The following is a 24,427-nucleotide window of genomic DNA, read 5'->3' as shown; positions in this document are numbered from 1 at the left end:
AGGCATAAACATTATTACTTGTCTGGCTTAGCTGCTGAGTGACAATGGAGAATAATGTTAACTTTTCCACTTATGTCAGAGCCTAGTCATAGAGTTTATAGGGTTAGTTCCTCAGAGCCAATTTATTTACAATTTTGTATTTAGAGATGATCATCTGTTTTGTGTGTGTGTGTGTGTGTGTGTGTGTGCGCGCACACACAGACACACAAACAAGACATTCTTATACTTTTCTATTCCTTAACTTGAACTGTCCTCCTCCATTTGAGTTCTTAGAAGGTCTGGGCCTGGGGGCTGAGACTTTTCACATGCTCCAGCAGACCAATTCATTGTTAAAAGTGGCAATTTTAATCACATTGGGACACAGTTTAGTGCTAGACTGTTAGGGCACAGTTTGAAAAACAGAACATTTTAGAACCGTCTTCCATAAACTCTATGTAGTTTAGACTCCAACTCCATATCCCATGATCCCCAGGCAGTCTGGGGATAGTGAGAGTTATTATCAAACCCAAATGCATGGTGCCAGGGGGAGGGCTGCTTTAAAGCAGTGGTTCTCAAACTTTGAATCCCCAGATGTTCTTGGACTGTAACTCCCAGAAATCCTGGCCAGCACAGCTAGTGATGAAGGCTTCTGGGAATTGCAATCCAAAAACATCAGGAGACCCCAGTTTGACAACCACTTCTTTAGAAACTTTCCACCGAAATAAGTTTATTGTGGAGTCTACATGTTTGTTTAAGGGTGTGTGCTTATTAGAACCTTACAAAGTTTCTGGGACATGTTCCAGCAATCCAAACTGTGCAATCAGTTCAAACAAGTATTGGCTGGATTTTTTAGGGCACGTGGTTGCCCTGTGTTAGAAAGCTCCAGACATTTTCCCTCCAGCTGCTACATTTTAGGAAGGCCTCAAATAGAGAGAGGAAGCTTGTTTGCAAATGAACAGTACCCACCATCACTGAAGCTCTTACCAAGGGAAACTTGCTAAGTTTCTGTTGACCTCTATTACCCAGTTATGACAGTTTAATAACGCTTTAGGCTCCATGCTGTCTCCAATTAGTCTCCCAATTTGAAGAGATCCTTGTCCAGCAGGCCGAGGCAAAGAGGCAGTCCCGAAAGCAGCAAAATCAGGGAGCTGGACAGATTGGATTTGTCTTCAGTGTGTAAGGGATTGTCACTCTCGAATTGGCCTTCTCAGCCACACTAGATGCTGTTCCAAGTCTTCCATACGGAGCATGATACCATAGTCTCTTGAGACTGAAGGATGCCTAGTCAAAAAAGGCTCCATGCTGAATACTGGGATTTGTGGTTTGTTGAGATTCTTAAAGGTCTCCATAGAAAGCTCTACTCCTGTAACTCAAGAGAGTTATCTGCAGATTTCTATCAGAGAACAGAGATGGCATGAAACCAAGTTCAGAGGTTTGTGGTGGTTTGTATGCGTGGCACCACAAATGCCATGAGTTCCCATTTCCCTGCCTCCCTTGCTGAATCCCCCACTCACTAGTTGGAGATGCTCCTTTCTTCCTCTACTTCAGCTCTTCATCCAGTCTAAGGCAGGAGAACAGGCTTCCCTGCCCCACCTCCAATGCTGATTGGCCACTCAGACAAGGAGGCAGGACAGGCAAACCTGTGTTCCTGCTGGGGATTGGTCAAAGAGCTGAAGAGGAGGAGGAGAGGAGCACGCTCTGACCGGTGAGTGGACCATTGCCTGGGGAGGCAGAGGAAGGGAAGGTGCCGTGCGTATGAACCTACACGAACCTCTGAACTGAAGTTCGTGCCTGTTTCTTAAGACCCCCACCAAACAATGAAGCCCAGGATCCCCTGCCCCTTTCAGTTGGTTGTGGTATAAAGCTAGTATGAAGTTGCAATATAGATATACCCAGAATTTGAAAGTTGCTCATTGTGTGCTGTTAGTATTCATGTTGCTGAAGAAGGTAAGTGATAAGTGATTTAAAAAACTGCTGCTGTCAACTCTGTATTACCTTACTGTATGTGTCTCTTCTCAGAGAGCCTTTGGTGAATGGGCATGAAATATGGTTGGCTGGCAAGGTGCCTTGGTGGTCTGTGGTGTTGGCCATTCAAGTATGTGGTCAATAAAGAGAGAAAAAAAGGTTTTGTGGGTTGTTGTTGGATTATGTTTTTATGCAGCACATAGAGAACTTGATATGGGAGTATATTAATTCAACTCCTTCCTACTCTTGGATCTCTTTGGTACCAAAGATGGGACTTCTTAAAAGGATCTCCAAAGGGAAGCATAATTACCATAAGTGAAATCCTTCTTAATGAAACACTTCCACCGGCACCATATTTTCTCAAACAGAGATGTACTCTCCAAAGGGAAACACAGCATACTTCGAAAACAATGTTAAGTGTCAAATTCTGTCAGGATATGTGCATGTGGCTGCCACCCCAGAAATCCAGTGGTCATATAAATATGCTCCAGAGAGGCACATACACTCTTTGTTGAATACATGTTATTGACGGATACATCAATTAAACACATTAAAGAATCTAAACAATAATCTGTATTAGGATGACATGGCCGTGATCATATAGTATTAGAATGACACATTGGAAAAAATTATGATCCAACTGTAAACTGTCAGAAGCATCATCTTCAAGGCTGTGGAATGATCTCCCCACCTTGAAGGTGGCATTTCAATTCTTCATTCACCTTTAGAAAGGATTTTTTTTTTAAAGTAAAATAAAATAAAACCTGAATAAGGGAGAAGTCTTTATTCTAGCACATAATTTGTTAAGACAGTTACTGTTGTTACTTTACTTTTGATATTATTTGGATTTTGGGGTGTGTGACTTGTGATTAGAGCTGGAGGCAACCCTTAAAATATGGGCTAGGCACACACACCCCTCCCAGCCCAAGAGCCACCTATGAAATTGATATACACTGGTAGAAGAAAATTAATGTTTTTGAAACTGAATGCATTTGAAAAGAATGGAAAGGGAGAAAGATATATTTCCCAGGAGTATTGTGACTGTTTTAGATAATCTACATTTGCTTCCTTCGACTGTCACACGTTTGCTGCTGTTTTTCTCTGCAGGTCTGGTAGTGTCACAGACCATTGGTTTGAAATTGTTGACTTTGTGAAACAGCTGACAGACCGATTTGTGAGGTGAGTTTCTTTTTTTTACCAGGATTAACTCTGAGGGGAAAAACTGCCAAACAGACCCCAATCTCCACTTGCAAACAGTTCGTGAAGGAGTTAGAAATATAGCTCTGTTCTTATAATACCGTTCTATGAGAGTGTCAAATTCTCCAACACGTAATTTGCATGCAATGTATTGCTTAGTATGTATATTTCTTCTGATTTTTCTGATTATAAATTTGTTTTTCGGTCAGGTTTGGTTTATTGGATCACATGTGTCTTATGGATCTGGCTTTAAAAAAGGGAACTTTTTGACACTCCAATATTTGCTGTTGCCTTTGCTTCATTATTTACTGTTAATGTGTCTATAGGTAATCATTATAAATAAGACCAAAGTGTGTCTGACCCTGAATTATGTTTCCACTAGAGATGGGCATGAATCAGTTTGGCCTATTGCATAAAAATCCATCTGCACAACACCACAGGTGCAGCATGTTCTCTCCCCCTCCACTCACAAGCTGATGCACACTGGCTGGGTCATCCTCCTGCAGCAGCTGTCCAGTCCGACCAGGAGCTTGGGCTTGTGTTCCCTGCCTCCTCTGGCAGCTGACCACTCAGATGAGGAGGAGGAAAAGGGATCCTCAGTGCACAGCCATTGGTTGGTCAGTTGCCTGAGAAGGTGGGAAAAGGAAGCTCAAGCTCCTGGCCGGATTGGACAGCCACTGCAGGAGAATGACCTGGACAGCGTGTGCCAGTTGGTGAGTGAGCCAGCCAACCTGGGGGGGGGGAAAGGGAAGGAACACACAGCACCTGTAGTGTCACACTGATGGATTTTTACAACGTGGGCTGAATCAATTCGTGCCCGTCTCTAGTTTCCACTATGGGCAGCTGTAAATTTTCTTTACCATAGTGATTTGTATGAGGCAAAAGGTGGTGATACCCACCTCTTTTTGTCCCACATGTTTTGAAAACTTGAATTCAGTCAGGCTTTCCATTCTCAAATTCCCGTAGTCGCTAAGCAAGTATGCACATGAACTGGTTGTTATAATAATTATGGTATATTTGTGGCTAGAGATGGTCATGAACCATTTGGTGCTTTGGCCTAGTACGGCATGACACCTGCAAAGGTATTTAGCAGGCACTGTGCGCTTTCCTCCCCCACCCTCTCTGTGTGCTCGCCCATTTCCAGGGTGAAGCACACTTTGCTCCCTGCCTCCTCAGCATGACTGCCCACTCACCAATTGTAGTGTGGGCTTCCCTCCACTGATTTTTCCAGCAGTTACCCACTCAAATGAGGAGGTGGGGCAGGGAAGCCCGCGGTGCTGCCTTTGAATGGGCGGTCACTGGAGGAGGTGGAGAAGGGAAACGTGCACTGCAATGAGTGAGTGGGCAGTTACACTGAGGAGGCGGGGAGGGGAGTGTGTTTTGGGTGGGGAGTGGGTGAGCGTGTAGAGGAAGTGGGAAAAGGGAGTGTGTAGTGGCAGCAGAACATGGGTACAGGTGCTACGCTGAACTGGTCTGAATCGCCGAACTGTGGCTATACAAAGAGCCTTTGTGCAACTACCATATAGGTAATAAGGGAGCTGGTTGATTGCGGCTTAGGAAATAAAGAGTTCTCCCATTTTGTTCACTAGTTTTATTTAACCCTTTCTAATCCCACCAAGTGGAACGTTCAAGGCAACTATGGGAAAAGAAGCATGTAAGTAAGCTGTGCTTCATGTCGCACAGTTGTGCCTTTCTGTGCCTCACCTTTCATCAGATCTCAAATGGCTTTTGGTCTGAGCAAATAAATGGCCAGAATCCTATTAGTCATAAATTCATTCATGACTGTTAATTGCAGCGGAACGTTGCTGACATTAACGGGTTGTTGCTTGTATTCATTGTGCATGAACTCATGTGATGAGGCTACAATCTGTGATTTCTTAAGTTGTGGTGCTTTGGTACTGTGATGTATGCTGTTATGTGTCATTGCCGGTATCTTCTAAGAATGGTAGAGCTAGAAGGGGCCCTTATGGATCTTTTATGCCAGTGTAACTTAACCAACAGGACGATTGCCATTGCATGTCTGCTGGAAACACATGGATAGATGGAATTTATCCCAACAAGGCTCACTTGCAGTTAAACCTACATGTAGAGGGAAGTGCTCTTCACAGTTTGGTAAGGTATTGGGGCAAGTGTAGCATGTTGTTGTTGTTGTTTAGTCGTTTAGTCGTGTCCGTCTCTTCATTACCCCATGAACCACAGCACGCCAGGACCTCCTGTCTTCCACTGCCTTCCGGAGTTTGGTCAAATTCATGTTGGTAGCAAGTGTAGCATAACATAACATAATGGAACAATGTGGACAAAGGAGTTAAAATCACACAAATATTCTCGAGTATTCATATTGTGTGGCGTCTTTCATTTTGGCAGTTTCTAGCACGTCTAATTTAGCTGGGATGCGGTGGCGCTGCGGGTTAAGCCGCAGAAGCCTCTGTGCTGCCAGGTCAGAAGACCAAGCAGTCGTAAGATCGAATCCACGCGATGGAGTGAGCTTCTGTTGCTCGTCCCAGCTCCTGCCAATCTAGCAGTTTGAAAGCATGTAAATGCAAGTAGATAAATAGGTACCACCTCGGTGGGAAGGTAACGGCATTCCGTGTCTAGTCGCGCTGGCCATGTGACCATGGAAACTGTTTACGGACAAACACTGGCTCTACGGCTTGGAAATGGGGATGAGCACTGTGCCCTAGAGTTGGATACGACTGGACTAAATGTCAAGGGGAACCTTTATCTTTACCTAGCACGTCTAATTGCATATTGAAGGCAAGATATGTATCTATGCATATCCAGTAGCATTGCACGCTGGCCAATGTGTGCCTGTTACAGGTTTTATTCTTGACTTTGTAAAAGAAAAAAAATCAAATAAAATGTCTTTTCTCAACCTTATGGTTACAAATATGACTTTGCAAATTTGCAGATGGTGCCTGAGGATGTATCTGAATATCGAGGCTTTCAGTGTTCTGAGTAGCAAAACTCCTTACTTTATTCCTAGCAGAAATGATGTATTCCAACCAAATATATACAAAATTTGAAGCCTCCTTTTGCTCTTCTCAAACATGAACAGAAGTCAGATTAATCTCTGTCTGCTTGCTTGTCTGTTTAGCACAGACTGTGCTAGGCCCTGCTTAAAAAGGCACGACACTGGGAACACAGGAGGAAGTAGATTATTGCAGTTAATTGCTTCCTATGGAAAATGTAATACAGTGGGCAATTGTGAGCTTGACCAGCTGTTGAGAAGTCATGTGAACAAGGCAGGCCGAACTGCATCTGTCTTCCTAAGCCAGAAAAAAAGAGATTTCTGTAGAACCAAGAGAGCAATCCAGTTGAACCCTTTCCCTCCAACAATGTAAGCTAATAAAAAAAAAAGATTCCAATCAGTTTGAGGCCAAGTTCCAGATTTTCAGTTACTGGCAAAAGAGGTATTTACCTCTTCCAAAAGAATTATCTGACTGGCCATTCAGAAGCCTTTCGGTCATCCTTTATTTCAGCCAAGAAACGCCACCCTTCCAATTCTTTCCCCCCTCCCCCCATTTTTTGGGTCATTGAATTGGCTGAAGTAAAAGCGAGCGAGCTAAATCTTTTGATCACCAGTTCTCAACAGCTTATTAAGATTTCTTTCCCTTCCCCCCCTTTTCTTCTTCTTCTTCTTCTTCTTAAAAGAAGGAGGATGGCTTAATGGTTGACAAAAGCTGTTCAGCACAGCATATGGTGAAAACGCAGAGCAGGTTTTATTATAAGAATTAGATCATTCCGGTATGAGTTGTGCATCTGTTTCCCATTTTGCTGAGTCTGAGACACGTAGGGCTGCAGTTAACAACACAGCACACATTTCATTCCTTTTTTAAATGCCTGAAATTTGTAGTGGGCATTAAGAAAAATTAAAGAACTCCTTTGCACTTCTTATCAGGATGGGATTCCTTAGCCGTAGAATTAGGAAATTAGGAAAGCTGGGGAGGGGATACTTGGTAAGAACACTGTCCAGCTTAAAACAGACAAAGCAGGAATGTATTGTAGAAAACGCTTGAGAAAGACCATGCAAATTGAGACAGAAGTCTTTCTCCCCTATTTTTTTTGCAAAACTTCCACTGCCAGTCACATAAATCCATGTTTAAACATAGGTCAGAATCCTGTTGCATAGCTACACCTGCAGAACTCAGAGATGTACATGCCACTACAAAATTTGTGCTAAGATGAAAGTTGTATCCTGTAACCGTTGTTGCAGGCAGAGTTGCACAACTAGTTGCACAGGTGGTTGTGCAAGCAGGCATGCAATGTGAACATTTTGGTTGTAACTTCTGCTGGCATTAACATTATGCTGTGCCAAATGCAATAGGATGTCGGTCATGGAGGGACAAGCTGACATGATTTAGTTTTAGAGAGTGTCTGATATGACAGGAACCTCTACTCCGGTGGCCTTCCCTGGTCTCCTTGCAGGTCCCTCTTTTGAATAATACCGTAAGAGTGCTGTTCAGAGTCCCTGTGGGATGACCTCCTAATAGGGATGAATTTTGCTCGTGAGAGTAGCCAGTACTGCTTATTTATAGGTCAGTGGTCTGACCGGTAGCAGGAGTAAACCCAAACAAACACATTCATTCTTTTAAAGATTTTACCCACAGGAGAGTGTTGTGTGTCAGCGGAAGTACAGAGCTGCTGAATTTACATGCTGGATACTAGATATTTCCTGTGTGGGATTTGTGTTTGTTCAGCTTCTGTCGTAAAGGTCAAGATCCTGAGACTCCAGTTCTGGCACATATCCATTCAAAACGCATGTGGGTGCAGCGTTAGTGATTTATATGCCTGACACAGATGTTTTTCTTTTTGAAAGCCCTCGGATGAGAGTATCCTTCATCGTATTTTCCATGAAACCAAAGATTGTCCTGCCGTTAACCCAAGACAGGTGAGTAAATTAGAACATTGCTTATTTTTAAAACTTAAATGCTGGAAAATCCTTTTGAAAGCACCAAGAATGTGGGGCTCTTTAGGCAATTAAGAACCGTGTAATTTACAGATGGTGGAGAATGAGCTGTTCAGTGCCACGAGCATGATTTCTTGTCTCCATGTCATAGATGGGAATCTATTTGCTTGCTTGTTTATATATTAATTTATTTCATATATTTGCATACTGCGCAGTTAGTACCAGGTTCCACTCTGAATGATTTACAATAAAAAGAAATACTAATATAATATAATATAATATAATATAATATAATATAATATAATATAATATAATATAATATAATATAATATAATATAATATAATATACAGTGGTGCCCCGCATAGCGACGATAATTCATTCCAAAAAAATAGTCGCTATCCAGATTCATCGCTATGCGGAACAAAAAAGCCAATAGGAATGCATTAAAACACGTTTAATGCGTTCCTATGGGCAAAAAACTCACCGTTATGCGGAAATCCTCCATACGGCTGCCATTTTTGCTGCCCGGTAAGTGAGGAAAGGGAGCAAAAACACAGTGGGTGGCAATTTTTTTTACCTGGCGGCCATTTTGGAACAGCCAATCAGCTGTTAGAAAAAACATTGGTAAGCAAAACAGCTTATCGATTGTTGCAAAGCGATGTTTCACCATTTAAAACATCACAATGCAATCACTTTTGCGATCGCAAAAAACACATCGCTATGCGGATTCATCGTTAAACGAATTGCTCGTTAAGCGAGGCACCACTGTAATATAATATAATATAATATAATATAATATAATATAATATAATATAATATAATATAATATAATATAACAAATCATCAATAGTAGAATAATAAATAATCAAAATATAATCTAATAAATTGAACAAAAAACAAACAAACAAAGCTAAACCAGATGATGGCAAGACAGGTGGCATAAATCTGTCGAAGATCAAGAGGATACCCATAACAGCTTCTGTGAACATCCTAGTCATGAGCATCTTCTTAAAAGCTAGGATGAAGGGGGCCTGGCACAGGTATACTGGGAGCCCATTCCATAAAGATGGTGCCACAATCAGTAAGACTCAACTTCTTGTAGATGTCTCCCTGACCTCCCTGGGTATGGCAACCTATAACAGTATGGCCTGAGAGGATGAGTGGTGTGGCCGGATGTTCTTAAGGAAATGCACTCCAATAAGGAACAAGGTCCCAAACACAGAAGTTGCTAATCGGTAGAAGTAATAGCTATGTTGGTTGACTGACTTAAGGAAGGGAAATGCAGCTTCAGTTGATACAATTCTATTTTGTCACTTCATTCTTCTGCAGATACAGACCAGGGCTATTGTACCCACCTTGCATAACTCTTGCAAGAATGGCCAGAGCCATACAAATTAGCACACATCGCACACAGTGTAAAGAGTCGAGTGGCATAATAGTATTAACTGGAGAAGCGAGTGGATTAATTGGATCCGAGCCACGTCCCTCCTCATGTTTGATCACAAGTCTGGAGGACTTGGTGAAACAGTTATGGAGTGGGGTTGGGAAGAAAGACACCAGGCACGATAACTGTGAGGGATAGAAATGTGCCTTTTCTGAAAGGCAGAGGCATGAGATTCATGCACATATGCTACACTGAGAAGAGATGTTCTATTTGTGACCACTCAGAACAAACAGACAGCTGCCAAGTTGCCATCAAATCCTTGCCTTCCCCTCTGTTCAGCTTCAGTTCTCAGTGGGTTTTTATATACCTCCCGTAATTGAGCCCTTGTTATGTGATACCCGTCTCGTAAGAATGTTATTTTATTTTATTTTATTTTATAAAACACCACCTATTGAATAATACAAACTTCTAATTCTATTGCTAAATGTATTTCAATGCATAGGCAGCTGGCCTTAGAAACGGAGATAAAAAGAGAATATATTCTCTCAGAGCCGTTGCTGTGTGAGGGTTGGATTGGAATCGGGAGATTCAGGTGATTGTCTCTGATGAGCTAGGAAGTTGACCAGGTGACCTTGGCTTCTCTCTCAATTCTACCTCACAAGAGCAGTGTAGGTTGCCTGGAGCTCACAACTCTAAATCAACCAAATCTTTTTTAAAACCATGGTTCCAAACCTGAAATAAAAATACAGATCACTTAATGCAATAATACAGTTAGTTAGGCATCCTCCAGTCTCGAGAGACTATGGTCACGTGCTCTGTAGGGAGGACTTGGAACAGCGTCTAGTGTGGCTGAGAAGGCCAATTCGAGAGTGACCATCCCTTCCACACTGAAGACAAATACAATCTGTCCCCTGTTAGTAGCTGGGGACTGCCCAGCTTAAGGCAGGCGGTAGTTGCCTAGTGAGGTGCAATGACCACTCCCACCGTTGGAAGTAGCCCCTGGCGCCATGCTCTACGCCAATCGAGCAAACACTTATAACTGGTAACTTCTACTTTCCGTGTTGTTTCGACGCTGTACGCAAAGCTGGAGTGTCCTCTCCAGAGCACGAAGCCTGGATAAAATAATACGGAGGATAGGCTGTTAGCTAACCAGCAAATCCCCCCTCTCTTTGAACTCTATTAATTTATTCTGAAATGCCTACAGTTTTGATTAGCCTGTTCCGCTTCCACAGTTTGTAGCAGAGCTGAGCATTGCAAATTATTGTCAGCCATTCTTTTAACTTCTGAGATTTCCTTGGACAAGGCTGATACTATTTCTGGAATATTAAGAGGCCTATTGGCTAGATGCTTTTTCTTGTATAAGGCAATGCTGACATTGTTGGGAAGTGTAATTTGGAGCCCAAGCTCATTCCCCCCCCCCCCCCCGTAAAGTACATCTCCTGGAATTGCTACCTTCAGAGAACTAGCCTTTTGGAAGCTGTGTCTTGTCTCATAGCCACTTCTACATAGGAGGCATGTTTATTGATTGGTTGATTTAAAAAAACATGTATCTTCCTCTTTCTCCCTAAGAAGGCTGAGTGCACATTACACTAGATAAAACAGTGTGACAGATAATAGCAAATAATGAAATTTACAGCAGCCATGGGAACATTTGATCTTATGATCATAGGAGATCCAGTATAAGAGGAGCAGCTCTTGGTGAACAGGAAACTATCCATTACAAAGGAGAGTTTTTTGGGGGTTTGTCACTCTAGAGAATGTGGATGATGGAACCTCACCTAACTGACTGGTTTAGAACCATCAAAATAATCTCTTTCACTCACACCTGGACACCCAGTGTCATCTCCTGTCCCCTTTCCTCTCGCCAAAGGAGTCCAGTTTTTAATTCCGTCATTTTACGGGATATTAATGGACGGGTGGTAAACTGCTCTTACCACGGAAGTAGATTCTCCTCCCGTCCAGCCCCTCAGCCCCTTCTGATTCTTCAGGCCCAATAGCTAATGAAGGTCTGGGGATGTCAAAGTTTGCTGAGAGGTCTCGGTTGTGTGCCAGGTAAATAAAACTGAACTGATTGTACAAGAGCTATTTTTTGCACCACGAAAGCTGTTTCAGAAAAAAACTGGAACTTGATTTGTCATTTGTTTCTTGGCAGGAAGGCTGCTGAAGCCTGTGGACATGCTGCCACTCATTCCTGGCAAGCACAGAGTGTCTGCTTTGTAATCTGCATTTGTACATAATCAGTTTCAAGTTGTTTTCAATAGACATGGAGTGTAAAATATTTTGGATTAAACAGATTGCATTGACTTTATGTAACTCTCTCAGCTGCCATCTATAGAGCACAGCATGTCTTCCGTTGTAAGCAGGCACCATCAGTATGGATAGAAATTGATTTAGGCAAGTTTTAAAACTCCTCTTTTTAAGTGGAGATCATTGTGTAGCAATGAGTCACTTCTGCTTATGGCAACCCTATGAATAAATCACTTTCAAAGGGTCATGTCATTAACAGTCCTGTTCAGATCTTGGAAGCTAAAGGCAGTGGTTCATTTACTAAAACAATCCATCTCATTTAAGGCTGTTCTCTTTTCCTACTGCCTTCTGTTTTTTCTAGCATTATAATTTTTTCCAGTGAGCCTTGTCTTCTCATGACCTTCCAAAGTAAGTACTGTAGAAGGTTGGGCATCCTTCAGTCTTGAAAGACTATGGTGACATGCTCTGTATGGAGGACTTGGAACAGCATCTAGTGTGGCTGAAGAGGCCAATTCTAGAGTGACAATCTCTTCCACACTGAAGACAAATCCAATCTGTCCCCTGTCCAGCTCCTTGGTTTTGCTGCTTTTAGCAGAATGTGTAAACTGAGGTATTTCACAAATTTAAGCACATATATCCATTGTTTCAATTAAAAAAAACCCTGCACAGTCATAGAGTATGTTTTTTTATTCTGTCACGTAGGGTTTTTTTTTGTACGTTACAGACAAGTATATTTCTCTTCAGGAATCAGAATTTAGAGCCTCTCCATGAGAAGATATTTTTGTTTAGCAGGAAAATGGTGGAGGATCCACTACCTGGCAGTGGTTAAGGGCAGAACCGAGAAGGCTGCTGGCCATCTTAGCTGGGAGATCCTGAGAGATGTAGCCCAGAAAGTAACTTTTCTGAGGTCTAGCTGTTGGAGAATAACATAAATCCCTGCAGTATCTGGGTTAAGGATCAGCAAGCACTGTTTGTGAGCAACTGGTGTAATTCAAGAATCAAGTGTATCCAGCAAATCCTGGACTGAACCCAATGGAACTGGTCCAGCATTGGTCAAAGGCCTAATGAGGGGCTGAAGTATTGCTGCTTTCCCTTGTTTCCAGTAACCTTTTGTTTCTGCTTTTTGTTATCTCTTAGACAACAAATTGAAAGAGGCATTGAGGAGCTACGCATGGAGAAACCAGGAGGTGAAACGTACATGCACTTAGGATTACAAGAGGTAAGTTTGTTCCTCCAGCCCTCTTTTAAGGAAGCCAACTGCATCATTAGCTATTGTTTAATGCATTGTATTTTCTTCAGTCACTTGTGATGGGATGTTACTTACCTCTTGTATGACTGTTTAGGTTTTTGAGAGGTGTGGAAACTTGAATAGAGATGGACACCAATCACTGGTTTGCTCCCCAGCTGAACAGTTGATCCGTGGTTTGGCACCCTGTCCCTTCCATCGGGTGCCCATTCAGCACCAGTGCCCACCGGAGGGGTCAGGGCACTGAACTGCACATCAGCTGCTCAGCCTGGAAATAAACCACGTTGAACCAGCAGTTCATGCCCATCTCTAAACTGGAACTTATATGGCAGGGCTTAAAGTTAAAGGACCCCATGGTGCCGTTTTATTTTGGTAAGCCCTTGAGCTGCTTTCCCCCACACAGTTTTCAATGTGCAAAGGTGAAATTCCTAATACCATGCCTATTTTAACTTGATGGGTGCTTAGTTTGTCACTGATGATCACTAATAATTTTTATTGCAATCTGATTCTGTTACTTGAAATATTGTTGTTCCCTCCGTGGCCCAAAGTTTGGAAAAGTTAACTTCTCCCCCCCCTACTACCGTTCCCAGAGGGTTGTAGTCCAGAAAGTAACTTTTCCAAACTGCTGGCAATATAATTGAGTTAGGAAACATTCTTTGATTTTTCAGGCAAATAATCAAATTGAAGCAGCAGGTGGCTCAAAATCGAATAGTATCATCATTGCTCTGACAGATGGGAAGCTGGAAGGCCTCATTCCACGATACGCCGAAAAAGAGGTGAGTTTTGAATGAAGTGTGTTCCCTCTGCCTATGCTGAACATCTGTACAGGTTTGTTATATGCCAGCAAATGCATAGACTGTTCTTTTTCTTCCTTCTTTCTGGAACAGGCCAACCATGCTAGAGAGCTGGGAGCGAGGGTTTACTGTGTCGGTGTCCTCAATTTCAACCAAGAGCAGGTAGGACAGTCTCTCTTTCATCATTTATGATGCACTGGATGTACCGTAGCTTATTAGAAGCATCTTTGATATTTGCGGATGGCTATATATATTTGAAGCTATATTTGTGTAAGTTGTAACTTGACATCCCTGGGTTGCCATGGCCAGATGGCAGCAAAAAGACATGTACTTCAAGATGGACGGCTAATACTTGTCATCTGTTATTGAATACTCAAAGGCTCTTAGAGCTTTTTCTGCTTAAAAATATGGATTTTACAGATGACGACATCAAGCAGATTGGGTTGGGGGAACTGGGAAACCTAAGTTGAATATATATAACCCTACCTTTCCCCACACTTTTTTCTCTTCACTCTGTTGCTGCTGAAGTTTAAAATTTACAAAAATCACCATGTCCACATACACATGATAAAGACACAGCTGGTAATAATTGCAGATCTGTTTGGTGTTCTTCTTTGGTCTTATGTTGAGGCATGATCTTTGCAACAAAATGAGGTGATAAGAATTCTTAGACGGTAGTAGTGAATATGCCACTTCTAGTGCTATGTAGGAGATGCCATTTTAATACATTCATGCATGTAGCTCCCCTGAAAATCCCTGACGTATTTAGAAGAAAAAGTTCTTGGCTAGCCTCCTCCCTGTTGGGATAGTTTCTACTTGGCAGTGAACCTCGGTTGCTAGAGAGTGTTTAAAAACTGCAGATCTCTACCTTATAGGTTAAAATGGTCCAGGCAATTCTGTCATATCAGCGCTCTGCTGGGTGTGTAGATGAAGGACCAAACCACACGTTACACTGAATGCGTAGTCTGTACTTACATCTTTGATTTTTTTTTTGTGCAGTGATTTTTTTATTGGATTATTAACAAAAGCCCCTTTTCATCTGCCCTTTTCTTTGCCAGCATGAGTCAAATGCTCCTGCTAGCAGTTAAAGGGGGCGGGGGAAGATACAGATACATGCTACACATTTAGCTTTATATGTACATTCACCCTTTACTTGAAGCTTCCTTATACTGAATCAGGTTGACCTAACCCAGTGTTGTCTCTTCTGGTTCATGGCAGCTCTCGAGGCTCTTGGGCAAAGTTCCTTAAAGGAAAGGGGAACATCTGTCTGCTATAGATAAAGCAAAAATGGTTGGGTCAGGATCCAAGGAAGGAGAAGCATTGCAAAGGCAGCTCCTCCACATTTCTTAAAATGTCATTTCTGCAGTTTGAAAGACAAGCTGCTTTTGATGAGCATCTTGTCTGCTGTGCAGTAAAGTAAAAGTCGGTGGCAAGCAAAGGTGTTTCTCCTCCTTGGGTGCGTTTTCTTGCAGAGTTTTTACAAGCTCTAATTTAAAGGTGAGTTGTCTTATTTCACCAGATGTATTTGTATTTTTCTTCCTTAGCTTGAAAGTATAGCTGATTCGAGCGAGCAAGTGTTCCCCGTCAGGGAAGGATTCAAAGCCCTTCGAGGGATAATTAATTCTGTGAGTATTCTAGAAGCCACATCTTGTCTAACTAGCAGTGTTGGGATTTTGCTTGTTTGCCTGCTCTGTTTATTTGCTTTATCATTTTGTCTTGATGAGAAATTACCAGGGCTTTTTTTAAGCCTGAATTCTGCATTTCGGCTTGATGAGATGCTGGGTGAACTAAAATTGCTTCCCTGATTCGCCAGACCTTCACAGATGTATCCTCCAGAGGAGTCGTTCCCAACCTTGGGGCTCCAGAAGTTCTTGGACTACAGCTCCCAGAAATCCTGGCCAGCAGAGCTAGTGGTGAAGGCTTCTGGGAGTTGTAGTCCTAGAAAATATGAGAGGTCATGGTTGGGAACCCCTGCTCTTGAGTCATGGTCACATGTTCAGTATCACGTGAAAACCTTGTATGGAACATTGATGAGGGATCAGCTGGATGCTCCATGTCTGGTTCCTGATCCCGATGTCATATGAGAATCTCCAGTCCTCAACTGAGCTGGAAGTAGAAATGAATTCTCACCATTAGCATTATTTGGTATTTATTGGCATAGTAGGACTTGTAACTATTGAGCTAGGAGTAAAATCACTCGGGTGGTAACACATACAGAAAGAAAGTTATTGTTTATTGTCTAGGAAATATATTCATGGATAAAAGATAGTGTTCAAGGTGGTTTACAAACTTTTGCAATAGATAAAAATCACATTTAGTTAAAAAAAGAAGAAGAAAATGTTGTAAAATCATATAAACCAGCCTGAATATAAAAACCATAAAAATTAAGCAAATGTTCGTGGTTCATATGAGTGTAGATTTGGCCAAAAGAAAACTAAAGCTGCTATTGGGGTGGGGGCAGCAGCGGCGGATTAATACGATTTTGAGATAACAGTGACATCTCAATTTAAATATGAAATTTCCTCTACAATGAAGAGAGGTGGCATTTGCTTATCTTTTTATGGGGAATCTGTTTTGGAGAGAAAACATGCTGACAGTGTTTAATTCATACAACAGACTCTTTAAATTAGTCCCTGCTTTTGCGCTTGGTAAAATTTTTGTTTTGCAGATGGCAAGTTAAGCAAATCTTTTAGGTCTCTTTGTGTTGAAATATGGAACATTGCTTTGGTTAATGAAGATCTGTAACTGTGTCATTTGAAAAACTGGGGGCTATTGCTTTGTTTTGGCTTGTGATGAAATAAATACTTCTGCATTCTCTCTCTCTCTCTCTCTCTCTCTCTCTCTCTCTCTCTCTCTGTGTGTGTGTGTGTGTGTGAAGTTGATTCCAACTTATGGCGACCCCTTTCAGGGTATTTTAGGTAAAGAATGATCAGAAGTGTTTCAGCATTCACCTCTTCTAGGGGCTCCCTGGGACTATGCAGCTTGCCCAAGGCCACATAGGCTGGCTCTGTTCATAGAAGGCACAGTGGGGAATCAAACTTGAGCCACCACCAGATGCCTAAACTACTTAGCTATCTAGCAGAATTAGTGGAGGATAAACTATGGAACAAATTTTAAGTTTGTGCAGAGCAATTAGTACTTGCATATACAGTGGTACCTCGCTAGACGACGACCTCGCAAAACGATGAATCCGCATAACAATGAGGTTTTGCAATTGTTATAGCAAATTGCAAAACAGTGACTCCAATGGGTGATTTTCACTGGACGATGTTTGGGTCCCTGCTTTGCAAACCGATTTTCGCAGGACGATGATTTTGCCACTGATCGGCACTTCGCAAAACAGGCGTTTTTGGGACAGATGCTTCGCAGGGCAGCCATTTTAACAGCTGATTGGCGCTTTGCAAAATAGCTTCCCTATGAGCGATCTTCGCAAAACGACAACAATTTTTCCTCATTGGAACACATTAAACGGGTTTCAATGCATTCCAATGGTGAAACGGTTTTTGCAAGACGATGTTTTCACTAAACAGCAATTTCTATGGAACAGATTATCATTGTCATGCGGGGCACCACTGTATTTACCCTGCAGTGCAGGGATGAAGAAACCATGGCTCTCTAGATTTTCTTGATCCACGAGTTCCATTAACTCTGAGTCATCCTAGTTAGGATTGATGGAATTTGCCTCCTAAAATCATTTGGAGGGCCACAAGCTGCAGTATTTTATAGCATGTGTTTTATTTTTGCTGATCATTGAGGTTTGAATGGATTTGAAACTGTAGTCAGGTAGGTCTGGGAGTTCCTTGATGATCAGCTGATCCATTAAAAAACCCCAGATACTTCAGTGTCAAATATAAGTTGGCTGTAGTTGTTACATCTGTTATATCGGGTATAATGTAGTGGCTAAGAAGTTATGCTCCAAATCATGAAGTCTCTAGTTTAGATCGACTCTCTGCTGAGAAGTTGTTAGGTCATGTTAGATAAGCCAGTCCTGAAGCCTTAGTCCTTGTGTCTGCAATATGGGGAATAATTATATCGACTATTAGGTTGTTTGTAAATAGTATTAAGAAAGTATGTATTTACCTTATATTGAAAGCAATGTTTCATCTAAACTAGTTCTGTCTGACTGGCCTTTTGTAAGATACCTGATGCCCAGTGACACGAAGCCTGGCTGCTCTTCCATTGCCTCAGTAGTGGAGTTAACAGCCATTAGTAGTGGATTCTGGGAATCCAGAATGGGCATGTTGAACAGATCCTTTTCTCAGGTCTTTCCCATGAGAGCTTCAATCCCAGAGCAGTAAAATACGGTATTAGGCCCACACCACCCTTTCTATCCCTGGTGGTAGCATCTGGACACCTATAGTCTTCTTCAGACAAAACATGTGTGCTCTCCTGAACAGCGTCATTCCAACTTTTATGACTCTCCTCCCTCTCTTACCCCTTTTTGTTGGCTTTAAAAGTGTGTATTACCTGTCAGAAATGTTGGCATAGTTTGGATTGTGCCTGCAAGTTCTAATTCAACATTATATTTGAGCCTGACGTACTCTGAAGGATGACTCGGGAAGGGAGGCATCTTTCGGTGGGCAATATCTGCTAATCTTCCAGCTCAGTGGACATGGATATACTGAATTTGGGAAGATGACCCTTTGGTGCAATCCTCATTGCTTTCCTGTCTTAGGAGCCAACAACTGCAGAAATGGACAGTGTCCCTTCAAAAAGAGACAGGCAGCTCCTCACAGGGGGTGGAGTTAACCGCAGGTCCAAACTAAGTTTCTCCAGGCCTTTGTATGTTGCTGTGACAATAGCTCTATTCTGTGTAGCGGACACAGGCTACCGTGATCTGTCCAGGTTTCTGACAGACTGCACCTAGCGTGACCTTCCAATAAGAGCCCACTGCTTTGAAATCAGCCTCTCCTTGGAGACTATAAAACTAGGACAAGGCAAAGTGTCCCAGCCTCACCTTACCATCTGTGGCAGTTCATATGTTCTATTGAATTGGGATTGTTTAAAGCAAGTCTGCTGTAAAGATTGCTGATGAACGTCTTGGGTCCAGACTAGACATAAATATACGGTTGCTCTCATAAATGGCTAAGGAACATTATTTATTAAAAATATTTTTATCCCTTCTTTCTCCTCAAAAGGGTAACCAAGGTGGGCTTACATCGTTAAAAAGACAACATGTAGAAGCTTAAAAACAATGGGTATACAAATATTAAAAATAATTAAATAAGTATTACATTAAACAAGTTTTAAATTAAAAACAGTAATAAAACCAAAACAAAAACACATTTAAAACAACCAAGCACAACTATTCCTTTAAAAACCCCTCTCAGACCATCAGTCATTAAGAGAAAGCCTGCCTGAAGAGAAAGGCCTTTCCCTTCTTGAGGAAGGACAGCAATGATAGGGCCAAGCTAGCTGGGAGCAGAGTCTGGGAGCAACAACAGAGATGACCCTCTCCTGTTGTGGATGCATCCAAATGCTTCTGTGAAGATGGTGGGACCAAAACACCTTCTGTTCTATTTCCAGTAGATCTTGCTTTATCTCGGACACTGCAGTGTTGTGATGTCTACCATCACTTGTTGCACAGGATGGGTGAGATGAGGAATACAGAAAACTGCAGTGTCCCAATACTAGAGTGGAAGTTGATTGGCCATGCTAAATTGGAGATGTGAGTAAATAGGAGAAAGGGAGGTAAATGGAAGAAGGAAATTAAGGTGTTGGATGGAAGTTAGTGTCTTTAATTAGCATGTGTAGACTAGACTCCTGAGTGGATGATTGTGCTAAGGATGGAGTATTGATTCACTGTCTTTCCTTTATTTTTCAGCAAGGTACAGATTCTCTCCTGTCTTGACTGTCTCCTTCTTGTCTTATCGTTATTAGTCTGCATATAGCTGACAACGTCTGTTTAGAAATAAATCCTGCTGAATTCAGTCGGACAGACAATGCAGTCTCTCAAAGATAAGCCAGCTGTAGTAGGTTTGGGATGTGTCCCCTGGCTTGGTCAACACAGTGCGTATTCAAGAACTAAAAAAAGATTCCAGAGGTGCACCAGTCAAAGGATCTGCATGTGCAACTGCTGTGCTGGCTAAAATCAACCAATAGAGGAGCCAAACAACAACAACAAGGAAACAAAAAAGGTTGGAAGAGAGGCAGGACAAGGGAGGGGCTGAGATGCACCTGATTTAGACCTCTTCCAACCCAGGGACACAGCCACAGTGCCAGCACAGAGGTAGGCCAGGAAAAGGATTCAAAGTAATTTCCAACATTCCAACGTTAGTCAAGGAGGAAGTAGGTTTCAGCACAGTTTCATCTGGTTTAGTGTTAGCATAGCTCCGCCATTTTGTCCTCAGCCATTTTGGCTTATTAGATTGATGCCTTTACTCTTAGTTAGTGCACAGCTGTAGTCTTGAGTTTGCTAGTAGAGTTCCATTGCTAATTTCCATTGTGCGTCCAGTATTGCGGACATGATTTGGGATGGAAAAGATAATGCCTGCTTTGTTTGCATTTTCAAGCATGAACAGCTATGTGTCAGATAATTATTTAGGGCTTTTGAGCATTGGAAAATGAATTCCTGAACGTTTTGGTATGGGAACCTGTACAACATTCAGGATTTGACTGCCATAGAACAATATTATGCTGCTCAGTGTAACCATTCAGAACATGTACATGTAATCCTCTAAGTCTGCCAATGAACTTTTGCAAGCTCCTCTGGCATTGTTAACATCTCCTAACTTTTGCAAAGGATTTAAATGAACACGGACTTGTCAGGATAAATAAATGCAAGTGGGAAGTCGAATGAAGAAATGCTGAAGGCAACTTAGTTATCCGATCAGTAATGGTTTACTGATCTAGTCTGGCTGATAATTGTCTGGAAGTACGGCTTCACAAGCAAGTGCGATAAATGTTCTGGCAATGTGAAATTTCAGGCCTCGTGCACACATAAGTTCCGCCCCATCCCACACAGCAATATTTTAGGACGAAGAGTCATTCTTTATAAAAATGGTGTCCAGGTTAAATTAAGTAAGGTTACTCTGGTGAAGTGATCCTTTTGAGCAAAGGGTGCGTGCTTTGGGAAGGGTTGACTTAGGCTTGAAAGGAAGTATACCTGTGGGGCAAGATGTAATTCCTTTGGCTGATTAGGACACTGGTTCTTAACCTTGGGTTACTCAGGTGTTTTTGGACTGCAACTCCCAGAAGCCTTCACCACCAGCTGTGCTGGCTGGGGTTTCTGGGAGTTGCAGTTCAAAAACACCTGATTAACCCAAGGTTAAGAACCACTGGATTAGGAGACAGAACCATTTGGGTACAGTGAGGAGTTGATTAGATCTAAAGAACTTGGCCTCATTCTAACACTATCTTTCTTAGGGTTATTGAACATATTGTTATTTCTCATGTACATTTATGTTTTGCCTTCCCTCCGTTGACCATAAAGTAACATATGTGGCTTTCCCATCGTTATCCTCCTAACAGTTGTTTGACATGGGTCAGAAGGAGAGAGAGAATGATTGGTCAAAAGTCACCCAGTGAGTTCCATGTCTCTGTTAGAATTTATTTATTTATTTATTTATTTATTTATTTATTTATTTATTTATTTATTTATTTATTTATTTATTTATTTATTTATTTATTTATTTTATTTTATTTTATTTTATTTTATTTTATTTTATTTTATTTTATTTATATCCCGCCTATCTAGTCGATTAAGACCACTCTAGGTGGCTTACAACAGTACATACAACAATATATAAAAAACAATTTTAGATAAAGGGAAAACTTTCAACAAGGTAGGTCAAAGAATAGGGAGAGAAAAAGAAGGGGGGGATCAGGAACTAGATCCCTTATCTTCATAGTCCCAGGCCTAGTCATTACATAAACAGGCAGAGAGTAGCCTGCTTCGCAGACTGATTGCAAATACAAAGTAGTGGTGATGAAACCATGCAAGCCTTTCAGAGGCACTTGGAGGATGGTTGTTGTTGTTGTTGTTGTTGTTGTTGTTGTTGTTGTTGTTGTTGTTGTTGTTGTTGTTGTTGTTGTTGTTATTATTATTATTATTATTATTATTATTATTATTATTATTATTATTATTATTATTATTATTATTATTATTATTATTATTATTATTTTAAGTTGTTACCTTTCCACAGATTGCAGCAGATGTCATGGGACGCTTTGTGCATGTTCTGTGTCCTCCCCCCTCTCATTCAGACATGATAAATGTGTCGAAAATCTGTCTCGGCAGTTTTGAATTTGCAGGCATAAGGCCCTGGATGAATTTTTCTTCTTTCCCATGTCAACAAAAAGCCAAGTACAGTGGTGCCTCGCAAGACGATGTTAATTCGTTCCACGAAAATTGCTGTTTTGCGAAAACATTGTCTTGCAAAATGCAGTTCCCCACTGGAATGCATTGAAATCTATTCAATGCGTTCCAATGGGGAAAATAGGTGTCGTCTTGCGAAAATCACCCATAGGAAAACCGTTTTGTGAAGCGCAGATCAGCTGTCAAAATTGCTGTCTTGAGAAAAACCGTCCCGGAAAAAAAAAATGTTTTGCGAGTTGCGGGCCTAGCTGTCAAAATCATCGTCTTGTGAAAAACGGTCTTGGAAAAAAAAGTCTTGCGAAGCATGGACCAAAACAGTGTCTAGCAAAAATCGCCCATAGAGAAAACCGTTTTGCGAAGCGCTATAGCGATTGCAAAAACTCATCGTCTTGCCAATAAACTGTTTTGCGAGGTAATCGTCTAGCGAGGCACCACTGTATATTTACCAAAGTATGCGTTGTGATCAGCCTCATTTTGCATTTGCAGTTCTGCATACCCAGAGAAGGCACTCAACAAAGAGGCTGTAGTTCTTTCAGGCTTAGACACAGCTAGGCATATGCGGGGGTGGATGCCTTGCAAACCGATTGGCCATTATTGAATGCTGTCAGAGGCATGCATGGGTATCAGAGTTTGGAAAAGTCGCTTTTGTCTATTACAGTTTCTATAATCCAATAGTGGCCAGTGAATTTGGGAGTTGTCATCCAGAATATTGGTTTTCAAGGCTCTGGATGGTCATGCCCAAGATGTGTACAAAATAATTAAGCATACGTCAGTTTCTTTCACTGTTGGTGCTACATTTTCATCCTTTCAGTGAATTCAAGGTAGTATACAAAATTCCTTCCCTTCTGTTTTGTCTTCCTGCCTACTTGGTTATGTAGGGTTGACTGAGACACAGTGGCAAAGTTACTGTGTGAGCACAAAGGATAAGTGATGATATACATTTGAGTGTTCTCAGGCAGGGCACTTCATCCTACTGACTCTCAGTTTGTAATTTCAAGCAACAGAAAAGTACATGCTTCTAAGGTTACTATCTTTTCATTGGGCTAGACATTGCTATCTTGAAAGCTTATACACGTTTTTCTTCTTTTCCTGGACAGATTAATAGAGGAACCATCCCAGTATGGACTTTGGAATTTGTTTTGTAATAATCTGGCTGTTCCTACTTTAATTTCTCAGTGAAAGAGCACACGTGGGTTCGCCCCCCCCATAGAACCTGCAGTGTGTTTCTGCACAATTTTTATTTTTACTTAATAATAATAAAAAGATAGGCAGACAAATAGACTCTTACTGCACCTCTTGAACAGACACTGAATGCCTTTGTTTTCCAAGCTTAATAAATGCTGCTAGGCTTAGTTTAGCACAAAGATGGAGAACGTTCAATTCTTCTGACAGTGGGAACTGCAGCTTCCATCATCCTCAACCCAGTTCTGGCTCACACCAGGATTTCTGAAGCTCCTCCCCCTCTTCCTTCTTTCCCTCTTTTCCGTTTGTACCTAGGATCCAGCTGGCAGAGGCTGTGTCAGGAGGACGTGTGTTTACAACAGGCTTAACAGGGTGGGAAGAAAGGGCAGTTTATGGCACTGAAACCAGTGTGTCACTACCTGCTTGAGAAATGATGTCATCTTAAGCTCAAAGCCCCAATGGGCAAAAGTTGAGCTTTTTCTCCAGGACGGAATGGCAAGAGGCCAGGGGAAGTTGAGGTAGATGTCAGTGAGTAACTTAGGCCTGCATCGGGAGTGATGGAGGTGAACAGCTAGCAGGAGGCCTTTCTGCCTCGTCCTTTATGCTGCACTAAAACTCTCTCACAGCCCCACGGCTCTATCTCCAGTCACCTGCTCTGAGTGCAGCTAAGCAGAAAATACAGATTTCAGCAAGAGACCAGGAGAAAAGGACACCAGCCACCAAGAATATCGTCTCTTTTTCTCTCCTGCTTTGTTATTTTCTTTTATTCATCGCTGGAAAGAAAATCTGTTTATAGGGAGCGTCTGATTATTACCAATTACAAACCTCCTTAATAGGAATGTTTCCTGAATGAAGAGGGGATGGGCATGTTTCTGTTCATGCGCCGGAGCAGGCAGGAAACAAGTTATTAAATGCGTAAATAGTAAGAGGAAGGAGAAGGGGAGGGGGGGAAAAAAAAAAGGAAAGGAAGCACTAAGTGAGCATTGAGGAGAATTATTCCGATTATGTCACTGTGGTCTTTAATCCACATGGATAGCCTAACGCTTCAGCTGCCCTTGCGGTAAGATGTACAATGAACATGTTAGAGGTTTCTGTTTGTACAGCAGGAGTAGCAGAGAGTTGCAGTGTAGAGAAGTGTGTGTGTGTGTGGGGGGGGAGTGATTATGAAGTTGAGTTGTTAAACTGATTCAATGGCCTGGAAATGGAATA

At 41.8% G+C, this 24,427-nt stretch overlaps 1 protein-coding gene across 1 annotated transcript in view; it reads left to right on the top strand.

The window, feature by feature from the left end:
* Positions 1-24,427, top strand: part of ANTXR2 (ANTXR cell adhesion molecule 2) — a 147,821-nt gene that overhangs the window by 2,756 nt on the left and 120,638 nt on the right. The window contains exons 2-7 of the mRNA XM_073002039.2: positions 3,052-3,123; positions 7,958-8,029; positions 12,817-12,898; positions 13,594-13,701; positions 13,813-13,881; positions 15,264-15,344. Of these exons, the coding sequence (XP_072858140.2) occupies positions 3,052-3,123; positions 7,958-8,029; positions 12,817-12,898; positions 13,594-13,701; positions 13,813-13,881; positions 15,264-15,344 (484 nt within the window). The remainder of the gene's footprint in view (positions 1-3,051; positions 3,124-7,957; positions 8,030-12,816; positions 12,899-13,593; positions 13,702-13,812; positions 13,882-15,263; positions 15,345-24,427) is intronic.

This window comes from Pogona vitticeps, chromosome 5 (assembly GCF_051106095.1).
Source record: "Pogona vitticeps strain Pit_001003342236 chromosome 5, PviZW2.1, whole genome shotgun sequence".
Classification (NCBI taxonomy): Eukaryota; Metazoa; Chordata; class Lepidosauria; order Squamata; family Agamidae; genus Pogona; species Pogona vitticeps.
Note: the sequence above shows the minus strand (reverse complement) of the source record. Positions and strands in the feature narration are given on the sequence as shown.